We start from the raw sequence: 13,944 nt of genomic DNA on the forward strand, positions 1-13,944 counted from the left end.
TGCTAAGGAATCTGTTCATCTCTCCCTCGTTACTTAACAGTGCCTTCTACATACTCAGTGTTCAAAACATGTTTGATGAATCATCTTCATGTCTGAGTATGTAGGTGGCATGGGAACTCTTTCCTAAATGCGTGGTCAGGTGCCCTTCGGTTGCACTGAACTTCTTGTGAGGTTCTGAGCCATAAGGGAGGAATGCTGAGCTTCAACACAGAAAAATCGAGGGTTGTGGCCTGGATTTGCCAGGACAACAAACATTTGGAGCACAGGTTGTGCCAAACCCCAGGCCAAACATTTTACACACGTTGCCTTACCTCACCTTGACATCTATATTAGGAGTCAAGCAGTATAATCATTCCCATTTTACACAGAAGAAAGCAAAGCCTTGGAGAGGATAGCGCCTTGTTCACAGGTATATACTTAGTCAGTGGCAGTCTAGACGCAGACCCAGATTTAAGGCCGGCTTTGAGCTATTTGACCTATTTCAAGCCATGTGACATTCAGCCACTAAACCTTCACGCCTCTATTTCCTCATCTTTAAAATAGCTAAAATACCTACCCTGCCCACCTGAGTTAATTATTCCATTCAAGGAGAAAAGATACGGTGGAAGCTTTTAAAAAGTGAAAACTTCAAAACAAATGTAAAAATGATTGTGATTCTCTGAAACAGAACTTACCAACCCCTTCTTATTCTCTAGTCTTGTGAAATTGTATTTGTCCAATGGACACATTTGGATATACCAGGCATTTACAACCGCAGAACCATGTGTTTAAGATTCAAAACTATGTTTGAGAATCAGATACTCTCTATCTGCCATAACAGAATGGGGTTTTTTATTTTCTGGAAAAAAACCAAAAAACAAAACGGATGATGGGGCTCAAATGTGAATCGACATACTTCCTAAATGCTTCTTTAAGAGCCCTAATTACTCATAATGGAATTTCAGCAGCTCATTCCACTTTCCTCTCCCACTGACTTGCCCTGAATTAGGAACCTGATGTGCAGTCTTGATCTGGGGGAAATGAGATGCTTTTGAAAAAATGCAAAGCACTGCATTAATTCAGGCAATCTATGTTCCACCATAGAGAGCTAGTCTGACTTGTAAATTCTGGAAAACCACTTGTTCGACTCAATTGTCTGGCCACATTCACAGTTCATTTTATTTAAAGCAATCATACTGATGTGCAAGTTCTTCATAAACCATGTTTCCTGCATTTATTTTTTTAATATGAAATTTATTGTCAAATTGGTTTCCATACGACACCCAGTGCTCATGCCAACAGGTGTCCTCCTCAATACCCATCACCCACCCTCCCCTCCCTCCCACCCCCCATCAACCCTCAGTTTGTTCCCAGTTTTTAAGAGTCTCTTATGTTTTGGCTCCCTCCCTCTCTAACCTCTTTTTCCCCCCCTCCCCCATGGTCTTCTGGTAAGTTTCTCAGGATCCACCTAAGAGTGAAAACATATGGTATCCGTCTTTCCCGTATGACTTATTTCATTTAGCATGACACTCTCCAGTTCCATCCACGTTGCTACAAAAGGCCAGATTTCATTCTTTCTCATTGCCACGTAGTATTCCATTGTGTATATAAACCACAATTTCCTTATCCACTCAACAGTTGATGGGCATTTAGGCTCTGCATTTCTTAATAGAAACTACTGACGTGTGTCATTAGCTGACATAAGTTGATAGCTGTAGTTGTCCTTTTTACTTTCTGTTCCTCTCGTCTGAGTTTCCTTGTTTTGTATACGTCTGTTCGTGGCCATGGGGTATCGACTCAGGCCTTATATTCTTTGAGGCTCAGAACAAGGTTTTTCCTCTGCACAGCAGCATATGCTCTCTGCTACTATCTACAAAGAAAGAGGAAATTGACAGGCAATGGAGGGATTAGAGAGTTTAGATAAACTTGGTTTATCACGCCTGGCCTTCTGGCAACTAGAGTATCCTTCTTTGGGCATCAGGGCACTTAGTCGTCCCCCCACTGCAGCAGAAGCCCCACAGGGTCAGGGCTCACAGCTACCTAACAAAGCACTGTGTCCCCAGTGTTGATGTAGTGCCTGACACGAGTAGTAGGGGCTCAGTGTGGTGTGTATGAGTGTGTGTGTGTGTGTGTGTATGTGTGAACGAGCATGAGTGTGTGAGTGTGGAACCAGAGAGAGCAGGGAGGCAAAGATGACAAAGAGAAGTTTCACATTTTGAAACATAGCAGAGAATAAAAAAGCAAGCAAAGGGCTTTCCAACTCAGCTAGCGTTTACTTAATGCCTGATGCTCTGAGCACCATGCTGAACACACTGAGATGTCCTAAAATACATGCATGAAATTTTTACACCCTTAGGCATCAGGAGAGCTTGTAGGGATTTCCATGAAGTTTACTGACTGTTTTGACAACTGTAACAAGCATCTAATTCCCACTCATTGGATTAGAAGCAGGCTGTTAGGGGTGTGATGGAGGTTATTTGTGGACATATGACAGCAGCAGGAAGTGATATCCTCAGAAGGAACACATAAGCCGTATATAACATGAAAAAATATGAATATTTGTATTCAAGCCATTGCTTTCCCTCAGCCAACTGAAGGAAACTGTGTGTGTGTGTGTGTGTGTGTGTGCGTGTGTGTGTTTCCGGGGCTGTTGTTGTAGAGAAGAGGGATAGAAAGTAAAGGAGTAAAAAGAATAGATCAGGGTAAGGAAAACGGAGATAAATACTAACCAGGCTGTATTTGAAAGGAGTTGGGAGGATTATAAGAGGTGGTAGGGAGGACAAAACTTCAGAAAGTTTGCCTGGGGTTGTGAATGTATTTCCCCTTCACCATTTGAAAATCTTTAATTTTGACATAATTATAGATCGACAGGAAGTTGCAAGATGATAGTAAGAGGTCCCATGCCCCCTCTCCTTTAGGTATTTTGCTTGTTTTCATTTATTTGAGGGGCAGTTCTGAAGGGCTTAATTGTTCAGATATTAGGTTGGTGTTTTCTCTGTGATATCCTGCCGTGGCATTCCATACGACCCATCCCTGTGTGTTTATATGTGATTCACCAACCATTTCCATGTTGTCAAATCCAGTGTTGGTCATTTTTTTCAACCTCCAGGTAGTATGTGATAGTTAATCACTGATCTCTCTTCGAATGCATTCCTCCTTTTGCTTCCTGTGACACCACGTTCTCTTGATTTTCTTCCTGGTTCTTCCTTACCCTTCTCCTCTTCGCCTGCTCTCCGACTGACCTCAGTAAGTGGAGTGCTTTGCGGCCTGGTGTGGCCTTTATGGTCTCCCTTGGTGATCTTGTAAGGCCTTTTGGCTTTAAGTACCACCCAAATGCTGAAGCCTTGAGGTTTCTATTCCCAACTTGGTTTTTCTTCCTAGCTTCAGACTCTTTCAAGTTCAGTTGTCAACTTGGCCACACATAGCAATCTACAGAACTAAAGATTGTATTTTGACCTGTTGCCCTCCAAAATCCGTCTCTCTCTACTCTAAAGCATCGCTGTATACGAACTAGCTCGTGTCTACATCAAGCTCTTTGTATCTTAACCACGTTTCCTCTTATTGCCTCTGTTTTTTTCTGGTTATTAGACATCCTTGTTCATCCTTGACTCAGGACCTTTCATGTGGTGTTCCCTCTTCCTGAAATTCTTTTCCTTGTGGTGCGCCTGGGTGGCTCAGTTGGTTAAGCATCAACTTTGGCTCAGGTCATGATCTTACAGTTCGTGGGTTTGAGCCCCGCATCGGGCTCTATGCTGACAGCTTGGAGCCTGGAGCCTGCTTGGAATTCTGTGTCTTCCTCTCACTCTGCCCCTCCCCCACTCGCACTCTGTCTCTCTCTGTCTCTCAAAAATAAACATTAAAAAAATTAAAAAAAATTAAAAGGCTCTTCCTTCTGATTCTCACTTGACTAATTGCTTCTTGTCATTCAGATCTTAAATGTCACCTCCTCAGACAGCCCTTCCCTGAACACCAAGTCTAAAGTTGCTCTCATCCCCAATACTCTCTACACCATGTTTTATTTTATTCATAACCCTTATATTTTAATAGCTGTCTCTCTACTGAAAGAGAGTCTCCATTAGATTAGGAAATCTGTCCATCTTGTTAACACCTGTAACCAGAATACTTTTGAAGAATTCTTGGCACAGAGTAGGTGCTCAAGTAATATATATGTGTGTTGAAATAAAACTTAGAAGGATACGTACCATACAAGTTAACGGTTGTTGGCTCTGAGTGGGGAGTAGTAGGGAAGGTTAGTTATAAATTGACTTTCACTTTCTACCAAGATAGGTTTCAGTTAGTCTTAAATTATTTGAAATGAAATTGCATTACTTTAACAGCTAGAAAAAGTAACAATGTATTTTCAATGAGCAAAAATGGTTGATAAAATTTTGGTGCTTAAAATAAACTGTTTAATTGGCAGGTGGACTTATGTGGGATACCTGCTTGAGAATGTTAGGTAAGTAACGTGTTACTATATATAGCAAAATATTTATGATTTTGTGAAAGCGCTGAAACGTGAAGCAGCAGAAACATTTCACCCAGTTCTCTTTCCTTTGAACTTGACCACGATTATCTCTTGCAAATGATTTAAATTGATTTCTTCTTCAAAAGGTAACAAGATCTACTCATTAGCTTGATGATAATGTATGTTTATTTTTCTTTAAATTATTACATTTTACTTTGCTATTCGATATCCTGAACACGTTTATGTTTTGTCCTTTTTATAAGCATACTAAACTTGCAATATTAGCTGTTGTTGCCAGGTCTGAATGTTAAGTCAGTGTATGTTTGAGAGACCTTCAACTTATCAAGTATTCCAGGTCTCTGATTGTTTTGGAACCTCTTCTGATACCTGTGGACTTAGTTCAAGGCCAGTTTTTTTTTTTTTTTTTCTAATAAGATGAACAAATGGTTAATTGTTTGCTTTGGTCACTCAAGTGTAAGATCCTACCTTATATAAAAGTCTAGCTAGAGTCTCTGTTCGGTGACATCCTTACCTTTCTAATCAGAGAGTCGGATTAGAGTTTGCACTAGATTTGTAAAATGATGACCGTATCTTTGATCTGGGGGATTGTGGTAGCAGTGTGCTGTTGTTTGTGGCTTATTCTTGGAATGAGGAGAAGGTAAGGAAGGTTTTATCTTTAAATGGCATTTTAGTTCATTCATTTAATAGTCTTTTACCTTCATGGTTATATAATAAATTTGGTGTTATGCACTTATACTCATTAGCATTTTCTTCTGTAATTAAAAAACTTAAGCATTTTAAATTAATTAAAATTTTTAAAGTGAGATCTTACATCTAACAAAAGATAGAATGACAGTGTTTCCCTTTTAGTTTTGACATACCCATGGTCATGCAAAAATGTACAAACTTGTTAAACATACCCGCCAAACTTTATAAGGTCTCTTTGCATGTGTATGTGTGTCTGTAAAGATGAAGTCTGGATTAGTAAGGATACGAATGGTAAGTGGGGTCTGCAGTGGGAAAGGTTTCTTTCTAACATGAGGATTAAAAAGATGCTCCGTTAGTTCTTGGGCATCGTACAGACTCAGCCTAGGTTTGGACAAGAGCACAGAGCCTGCATTGATTATTCTGTCACTTTCTTCTCATTAATGATAATCAACCATGTTACATTGGGAAACTGCTACATATATATACTATCACTTTTATTTGTGTGTCGTTTATAATTGGTTCAAGCATATGAGAAGTACCAATAGAGTCACATACATAGCCGTATTTCTTTACCTTCTGATTGGCTCAAAGAGTATTTGGGGGAGGGGTATGTAAGTATTCTGTTATATCAATCTCCAAAAGACGGAATTACCCAAAACATGTCTTCGACTATGTAGATTGCTATGTGTTGTCCGTCTTTTACAAGTTTTCTGGTGTGTGTGCTTTAAGGTATTTTAATTCAGGCCTGATAATTTCTAGTTTTAGTGAACCTTACTGATCTTTGAACTACAATGAAAATAATTATTTTATGCTAAGTAATTCTGTCAAGAGGGATAGGAGTTTATGTTGGAAAATTAATGTTGATATTATTTAATAAAAACATTTAAAATAGCATGAAAGACTGTGTGGGGCCACCTGGGTGGCTCAGCTGGTGAAGCATCTGACTCTTGGTTTCAGCTCAGGTCGTGATTTTATGGTTGTGAGATTGAGCCCTGCATTGGGCTCTGTGCTGGGCACGGGGCCTGCTTGGGATTCTTTCTCTCTCTCCCTCTGCCCCCCCCTCACTTACACTCTCTATTAAAAAAAAACAAAAAACTTTTGGGATGAGCACTGGGTGTTGTATGGAAACCAATTTGACAATAAATTTCATATATTAAAAAAAAAAAAGACTGTGTGTCAACTGTACTTGAAAAAAGATGCAAAAAAAGAGCATGAGTGTTGAATCACAATTGATGATCCTGTCAACACTTACATAATTTCATCTTATAATAACCTAATTTTTTAAATGAGATTCTTATAGTCAAATATCACTATAGAATGATATCTTTAAGTTATGAAGATTCTGAACACTTCAATTTTGCCATCTTCTCTGCAATTCAGTATTCTATATCTTTAAGGGTAACAATAAAAAAAAAACATTCTGAGATACGCAGGCCAATGATGCTTAGAAAAAATATAAACACTAGAATGTAGGTAGTTTCATCTGTACTGAGAGCAAGAATCTTGTTGGCCTTGTTGATTCTTTTATCCTCATCACTGGGAAAAATGACTATCATTTAGTAGACAATAAGTTTTGTGGAATGCATGCATGGATGGATGGATGAATGGATGGATGGATATAGCAATCATTTTCATGTTACTAAGTTAATACAACCCATTATTTTAGTAAAAGATGAGGGCCCCAGGGACAAAAAAAAACTATCTAGAACTGTAGAGAGCTTGGAAGCTGAAAGTCAGTAGTAAAAGTTTAAAAACCAGGTGTAAATAGAAAACAATGTGTAATTTCTCATATCTATCATGTATTTGTGTCTTACAGACAGATGGGTGAACCACCTCTGGAGAATGGGTTGATTCCGTACCTGGGATGTGCTCTGCAATTTGGGGCGAATCCTCTTGAGTTCCTGAGAGCAAGTCAAAAGAAACATGGTCCTGTTTTCACCTGCAGATTGATGGGAAACTATGTCCACTTTCTCACGAATCCCTTGTCATACCAGAAAGTGTTGTGCCATGGAAAATACTTGGATTGGAAAAAGTTCCACTTCACTACTTCTGCAAAGGTAACCCGTTTCCCTTGTGTATAGCATTCTGCTTGTGTGTCTTCTACTTCTGAACATGTCAGTTTACTTAGCATTTTGATGTACTTAGACTTAAAAAATAGAGATGGTGAAGAGGGTTACCCTTACACGGAGATTCTTAGAAATATGATAGATCCAATTAGATATAGCCTCTTGGTACTAATCATTTCAAAAGTCAAAATAGGTATAGATTTGTCATTTCTTAACTACCTAGACTGAGAGAAAAATGAAATATTTTGCTGAGCCACATGGCACTGTACCAGTAAGACAGCTACAAACTCACTCTTGTCAACGATGTCTACATGACTCCCAGAGCACATGGGGTGGGAACTTACCCCTGAACAACTGTTTTGCCACACTCTATGCCACACCAGTTGTTCAATTTTGTTAAGCAACTGATCAGATATTTTGGTATCGCTTAGCTATAATCTAAATTTTTTTTTTTTAATTTTTTTTTCAACATTTTTTATTTATTTTTGGGACAGAGAGAGACAGAGCATGAACGGGGGAGGGGCAGAGAGAGAGGGAGACACAGAATCGGAAACAGGCTCCAGGCTCCGAGCCATCAGCCCAGAGCCTGACGCGGGGCTCGAACTCACGGACCGCGAGATCGTGACCTGGCTGAAGTCGGACGCTTAACCGACTGCGCCACCCAGGCGCCCCATAAATTTTTTTTTTAACGTTTATTTATTTTTTAGACAGAGCATGAACAGGGGAGGGGCAGAGAGAGAGGGAGACACAGAATCTGAAACAGGCTCCAGGCTCCGAGCTGTCAGCACAGAGCCCGACGCGGGGCTCGAACTCACGGACCGTGAGACCTGAGCCGAAGTCGGACGCTTAACCGACAGAACCACCCAGGTGCCCCTGCTTAGCTATAATCTAAGAGGCTCCTTAATAGAGAAAGGAGTTAGCCAATATTTAGTGAGTCTCTGCAAGGAAGTATTAGACACAGTCTCTGCTCTAAGCAGATTAAAGTCTGGTAAAGTACATCTACAAAAAAATATAGAAGAGAACTGATGACTAAGACAAATATAGATTAGTACCAAATTAACCTTCCATTAGATGCAATAGCATAAGAAAAGTAAGAAATAGGCAACTTGGGTGGGTTGAGGGATATTCCACCGAAGGACTGGAATTTCAACTTGGCTTTTCAGGAAGCCATGTATTTGAAAAGTTCTCTGTATGTGGAAAGGCCAATTTCCCTCCTTCCCTTTTTTTTTTTTTAACAAGTAGAAGATTATGAAAGCATCTCATCTGTTTTTCAGCCACTTTCTAGCACTGCATCAGGTTTAATCTCTTTTCTCACACATTTCATCTATCGTCAGGTATTTGGGCACAGAAGCATTGACCCAAGTGACGGAAATACCACTGAAAACATAAACAGAACTTTCATCAAAACCCTGCAGGGCGATGCCTTGAATTCCCTCACAGAAACCATGATGGAGAACCTCCAACTTGTCATGAGACGTCCACTGGTAGCTAAATCAAACACGCCTGCCTGGGTGACAGAAGGGATGTATTCCTTCTGCTACCGAGTGATGTTTGAAGCTGGGTATTTAACCCTCTTTGGCAAAGATCTTACAGGGCAAGATGCACAAAAAGCACTTATTCTAAATAACCTTGACCACTTCAAGCAGTTTGACAAAATCTTTCCGGCTCTGGTAGCAGGCCTCCCCATTCATGTGTTCAAGACCGCGCACCATGCTCGGGAAAAACTGGCAGAGGGCTTGCGACACGAGAACCTCGGAAAGAGAGACCACATCTCAGAACTGGTCAGGTTTCTGAATGATATGCTTTACACCTTAGATGACATGGAGAAGGCCAAGACACACCTCGCTGTCCTCTGGGCATCACAAGCAAACACCATTCCGGCGACTTTCTGGAGCTTATTTCAAATGATTAGGTAACGAGCCACGTACCCGTTGGTTTCTTTATTTGAATAGAGCCAAGAAAATCTACTATTTTCACTTAAAAAAAAAAAAGAGTCATCGTACTTTGTCATGCTGTCAATCAAGAGTGTGACATTTACGTTATAAGTGCTTAACAGGTATCAGCTCATCCAATCCGCATAAAAACATAAGCAAATGTGACTGGTAAATGCATCTTGTAGAAGCGGAGACCTTCCTAGGGGAAAAGAACACAATATGTAGGGTCAGTTCAGGCCACCTGGGCCCAGAGCCCTGGCTTTCAACCTCAAGCTGTTCCTCATGATGCCTACTTAAGTTGATGAATTCTGTCTTCATAATCACAAAAATATATTTAAGCGCTTCTGACTTCTGGACAGTAAGAGGGCAGTACCTACGCCTTATTCATTTGTGCATCAATAGTTTGTTTTTTTCGCTCCCTTATGACTTCTTAGAGATTATCTCACCAACTATGATAGCTGTGGATCAGTCATATTATTATTAATCCTTATTGATGGGATTTAGCTAGATTTTGCCTTTTAAATGTATGTAACGAAAACACCGTATGTAATATACACTTTACATAACATGATTTTCTTCCCAAGTGTTTTTAGAAATTTGCCATTCAAATCATTTACTGAATTATCCCAATTAAGTTGAGTGTTTCGTGTCACACGGATACAAAACTACAATTCTGTACCATTGGGAAAGCCAAATTTCCACTGATGGTTGACTATGCTATGCCTTTAATATAAAAAATATCTAGAAACAATTTCAGATATAAAACCCCATTACAAATCTGCCTCAGATGTTAAACGGCTTCCAAAGTTTTTACTTGAGAAAGCTCTATCAAGAATAAATTTATATATTTACCGTAAGGTTACAACATCAACATAGTATCATCAAGGTAATAGTAGCCATTTTATGATAGCCACGCATATACTTATGAGACTCAATTTACTGCAGTCGTGTTCTATAGATCCCTTCCCATGGCATCTACTAAATGTCCATGCACTGAAATGAAGTGCCATTCATTTTACAAGTCAACACGCTAGAACAATAACTTATAACATGCATGGAAGAGCTATTGTTCTACCTGAAATCGCGGTATGGATTTTAAGAGTAAATTCAGATTTCCATTTGCACTCTATAATTGTTATCTTAGAGGCAATTTTCCTCCTCCATTGCTATGTGTGTGACTGATTTGGCCAGGTACTCCTTATTAGAATCATTTATTTATAGAAGTATGCCCCAAGTTTTACTTCTATGTCGCAAGGCCCCGTAAGGCAACGATTCTTGCAAATATCCAAGGACTTAAACACAAGTGCAAAACGGAGTAATAAGTAACTGCGAATGCCCCTTCCCCACTTTCTCTGGTGTCTTGGTCGCCTCCTTAAAAGAAGGGGAAAACTCCTATTTGTTGGCAGCTCCTTTGGTATAGACACCATTGATTTTCTGCACATCTTTTCTTTTCTCAACGTTTGACAGGAGCCCTGAAGCACTGAAAGCAGCCACTGAAGAAGTGAAAAAGACCCTAGAGAGTGCTGGCCAAAAAATCAGCTTTGAAGGCAGTCCTATTTGTCTGAATCAAAGGCAACTGAATGAGACACCAGTGCTAGGTACGTTTACTATGTTACATTTCATTGTGCGCCACAAACGGTAATCGTCAACGTGCATTACGTACTTACTTTGTAAGCATGAAGCTAAGTATTTCATGTGTGTTGTCCTGTTTGAGCCTCACAGCAATCCTATGACTGGGGACTAGTTTCTATATAACCAGAGAGGAAATTGATATTTAAAGGTTAAGTTCTGAGCTGGGATAGAACGGTGGACCCAGAGACAGTGTTTACGTGGGACTCCTGACCCTACATTTCTCAACTGTGTCTCCGCCCTGCCCGACTCTTACCACTCATGTTACGATTACTGGGAGCATATTACTCATTTTCATGGAACAGAGAGGAAAAAGTACCATCAAGAAACCACAATTAGCTGCATGGGGGGACTGATGGGATTGAAGGTTGTTTTACTTTTCTTATCTTTGCTTCTCCGTGTTTTACAGAAATACGAAAGTATTCTATGTGTGTAGTGATAGAGTTTTCTTCTTGTTTTTGTTCCTTTTCTCTTGAGGAAAGAAACCAGTGTATGCAATTAGGGGCAGCAGGCCTTAGTGGAGGTGACCATGAGGCAAGAAGCATAGATCCTATGTTGGGCTGTGCCCACCATGGATGACCCCCCAGACATGTCGCTTCATTTTGGGGGGCCTTGCTTTTCTCATTTGTAAAATAAAGCTGCTAACACGCTATGATTTTATATACAATCATGTGATGAGCACCTAAAACACGAGAGTTAAGAGGACAGAGGCTAGAGGATCAGGCTGGACCTTCGCATGAGATCTTCATATTTTAGCTACTTTCAGGGTGGTTCTTTCTGCCCCTTTACATCATACAACATCAGAGTGTAGTGATGGAAATGGGTTCTTGGAAATACTCAACGGAAGCTGCGTTAAACATCCGGGAAAATGTTTCCATATAAAAAGGTTAGTATATTCAATCTCAAAAGTAATTAACTTTGATTCACATGAAAGTGATTCACTGATTATTCAGTTGTATTGGATGTCTAGTGTCAGATAGAAATAAGATGATTTTAGCTATAAAATTATGGAAGTCTAGTTCCCATTGGTGTCCAAGAAGATTATATCTTGATCAAATGATTATTTCAAACTCAGATTATCAGATTAAAAAGCACATTCAGACACAAGTGAATCACTGGTTATAGCACAGGGGCAACAGAATAAAGTTTGGGAAGGTTTTATCTGGCCGGCTGTCCCGAGTTTGTTCAACTTTGTGTAATAGGTTGCTATCAGTATTTCAGACTCCATATTATGAGGCCTTTGAATACATGACTTGTTCTCCCATTCATCCTTCTTTCCCTCCTTCTCCTTCTTGCTTCCTTTAACAATATTTAGATAGTATCATCAAGGAGTCTCTGAGGCTTTCCAGTGCCTCCCTGAACATCCGGACGGCTAAAGAGGATTTCATTTTGCACCTCCAGGACGGTTCCTATAACATCCGCAAAGATGACATCATAGCTCTTTATCCGCAGTTGATGCATTTAGATCCAGAAATCTACCCAGACCCTCTGGTAAGTGACTGTTAATCCCAGTTCGATACCCAGGGGAGGCCTACCCAGATGGAAATAAAGAGGAAATTTATCACTGCAGAATTGATTTAACCATTGAAACCATAGATGGGCATTGCCTCCTGAATTATGTCCAGTATTCATATATGTTGGAAACCCTGGAGGCTGGCCTGAATTTTAAAATTCCTGGTATTTGTCATCACATCATCTTTGCCTGATTTTGTTTGCCGTCATGATAAGAGAGTTGCTGGCTTCCTTTTCCTTAACAAGTACTGCTCCCGAATCCAGGAAATTAGACGATAATATATATATTGGCTCTTCTAGTTTCTAATCTGAACTTGTCCTTCTTGTCCTGCCTAATAGAGGAACTAGTCACCCAGGCAGGATGGAAGGTATTATAAAGCTTTTTCTGTTCCCGTCAGTTCCTGTTAAACTCCTATTCCCTATTACTTTCTGAGTCAAGGTGGGGAATTGGCTAAATTACCCACAGATTGGATTAAAAACGAAAATGACTCGTTGGAGCCTCCAGGTCAAGCAAGAGACAGATTCCTTTAAAACTAGCTGATAGATTTATTTTCTTTGTATTTTTATTGCAGACTTTTAAATACGATCGATATCTTGATGAAAATGGGAAGACGAAGACCACCTTCTACAGCAACGGAATCAAGCTGAAGTATTACTACATGCCCTTTGGGTCAGGAGCGACCATATGTCCGGGAAGACTATTTGCTGTGCAGGAAATCAAACAGTTTTTGATTCTGATGCTTTCCTATTTTGAACTAGAGCTTGTGGACAGTCACGTTAAATGTCCCCCTCTGGACCAGTCCCGCGCAGGCTTGGGCGTTTTGCCGCCACTAAATGATATCGAATTTAAGTATAAATTCAAACATTTGTGAACACACGGTTGGCAAAAGAGGACGAGAAATCACGTGACTGGCCTGCATCACACCATCACGTATCAGTCCCTCTGGACAGTCACATTTGGCCATGGTGGCACTGATTCACAGGTCAACGTGCTTGTAAATCTTAACATTTTGGTGACAGTTCCCAGATGCTATCGCAGACTGTGCTAGCGAAAAAAACTAGCTTCTAGAAGCACAATACTTTGTTTTCATTTGAGTAAGTCAGTGAATGTTCATAGAACCAGGGACTGAAGTTCATTATTTTCAAAAAAAAAAAAAAAAAAAAAGTCTTTCCTCTCCCCCACCCCCAGAATGAAGATATTCTGATTGGCAAATGGTTTTATTTTTTTTTTCCTAAGGAAATGATTTCATTTTTATAAAAACCACCCAACAATCATGTAGAAGGTACAGATTCACGTTTTAGTGAAACAACATGATGTTTTGAGTAGATATGGGATATCTGGTTGTTTTGTTTTTTGGTTTTTGGTTTTTTTTTTTTAGAGTATAACCCTTTCATTGTCCAGCATCTGTGACAGATTCATGTCATTCTAAAGGATACAGGAAGTTTAGAGCACGATTAACCCTTTTAAAGGAAAAGGAGGGGGTAGGCACACCCAGAAGTTAGCAAATATCTTAACACATGGTAAATGTGCTGCTCGTACAACCAAGCCCACACCTGACATGCTCCCACCATAGTCAAATGTAGATGCATATTATAAAGATATTTCAAATGGCTTTATCATGCTTCTTAATCAAAATAAAATTTTTTTTTC

The 13,944-nt window shown here is 39.8% G+C and overlaps 1 protein-coding gene across 1 annotated transcript; it reads left to right on the forward strand.

Annotated features, from left to right (window-relative positions):
- Positions 1-5,022: 5,022 nt before the first annotated feature.
- On the forward strand, positions 5,023-13,498 carry LOC125924676 (cytochrome P450 7A1). The gene is made up of 6 exons (XM_049633381.1): positions 5,023-5,102; positions 6,969-7,209; positions 8,553-9,130; positions 10,620-10,750; positions 12,097-12,272; positions 12,866-13,498. Exons 1-6 carry the CDS (start codon positions 5,023-5,025, stop codon positions 13,163-13,165), a joined length of 1,506 nt encoding a protein of 501 aa, XP_049489338.1. The 3' UTR covers positions 13,166-13,498.
- The last annotated feature ends 446 nt before the right edge of the window (positions 13,499-13,944 follow it).

The sequence above is a fragment of the Panthera uncia genome, chromosome F2 (assembly GCF_023721935.1).
Source record: "Panthera uncia isolate 11264 chromosome F2, Puncia_PCG_1.0, whole genome shotgun sequence".
Classification (NCBI taxonomy): Eukaryota; Metazoa; Chordata; class Mammalia; order Carnivora; family Felidae; genus Panthera; species Panthera uncia.

What these genes read in the sequence shown, in the direction of transcription:
- LOC125924676 (XM_049633381.1), top strand. Translation starts at nt 5,023, where the DNA reads ATGATGACCGTATCTTTGATCTGGGGGATTGTGGTAGCAGTGTGCTGT. An exon ending in AGCTTATTTCAAATGATTAG is followed by an intron (nt 9,131 to 10,619) that starts GTAACGAGCCAC and finishes AACGTTTGACAG; the next exon opens with GAGCCCTGAAGCACTGAAAG. An exon ending in GAATGAGACACCAGTGCTAG is followed by an intron (nt 10,751 to 12,096) that starts GTACGTTTACTA and finishes AACAATATTTAG; the next exon opens with ATAGTATCATCAAGGAGTCT.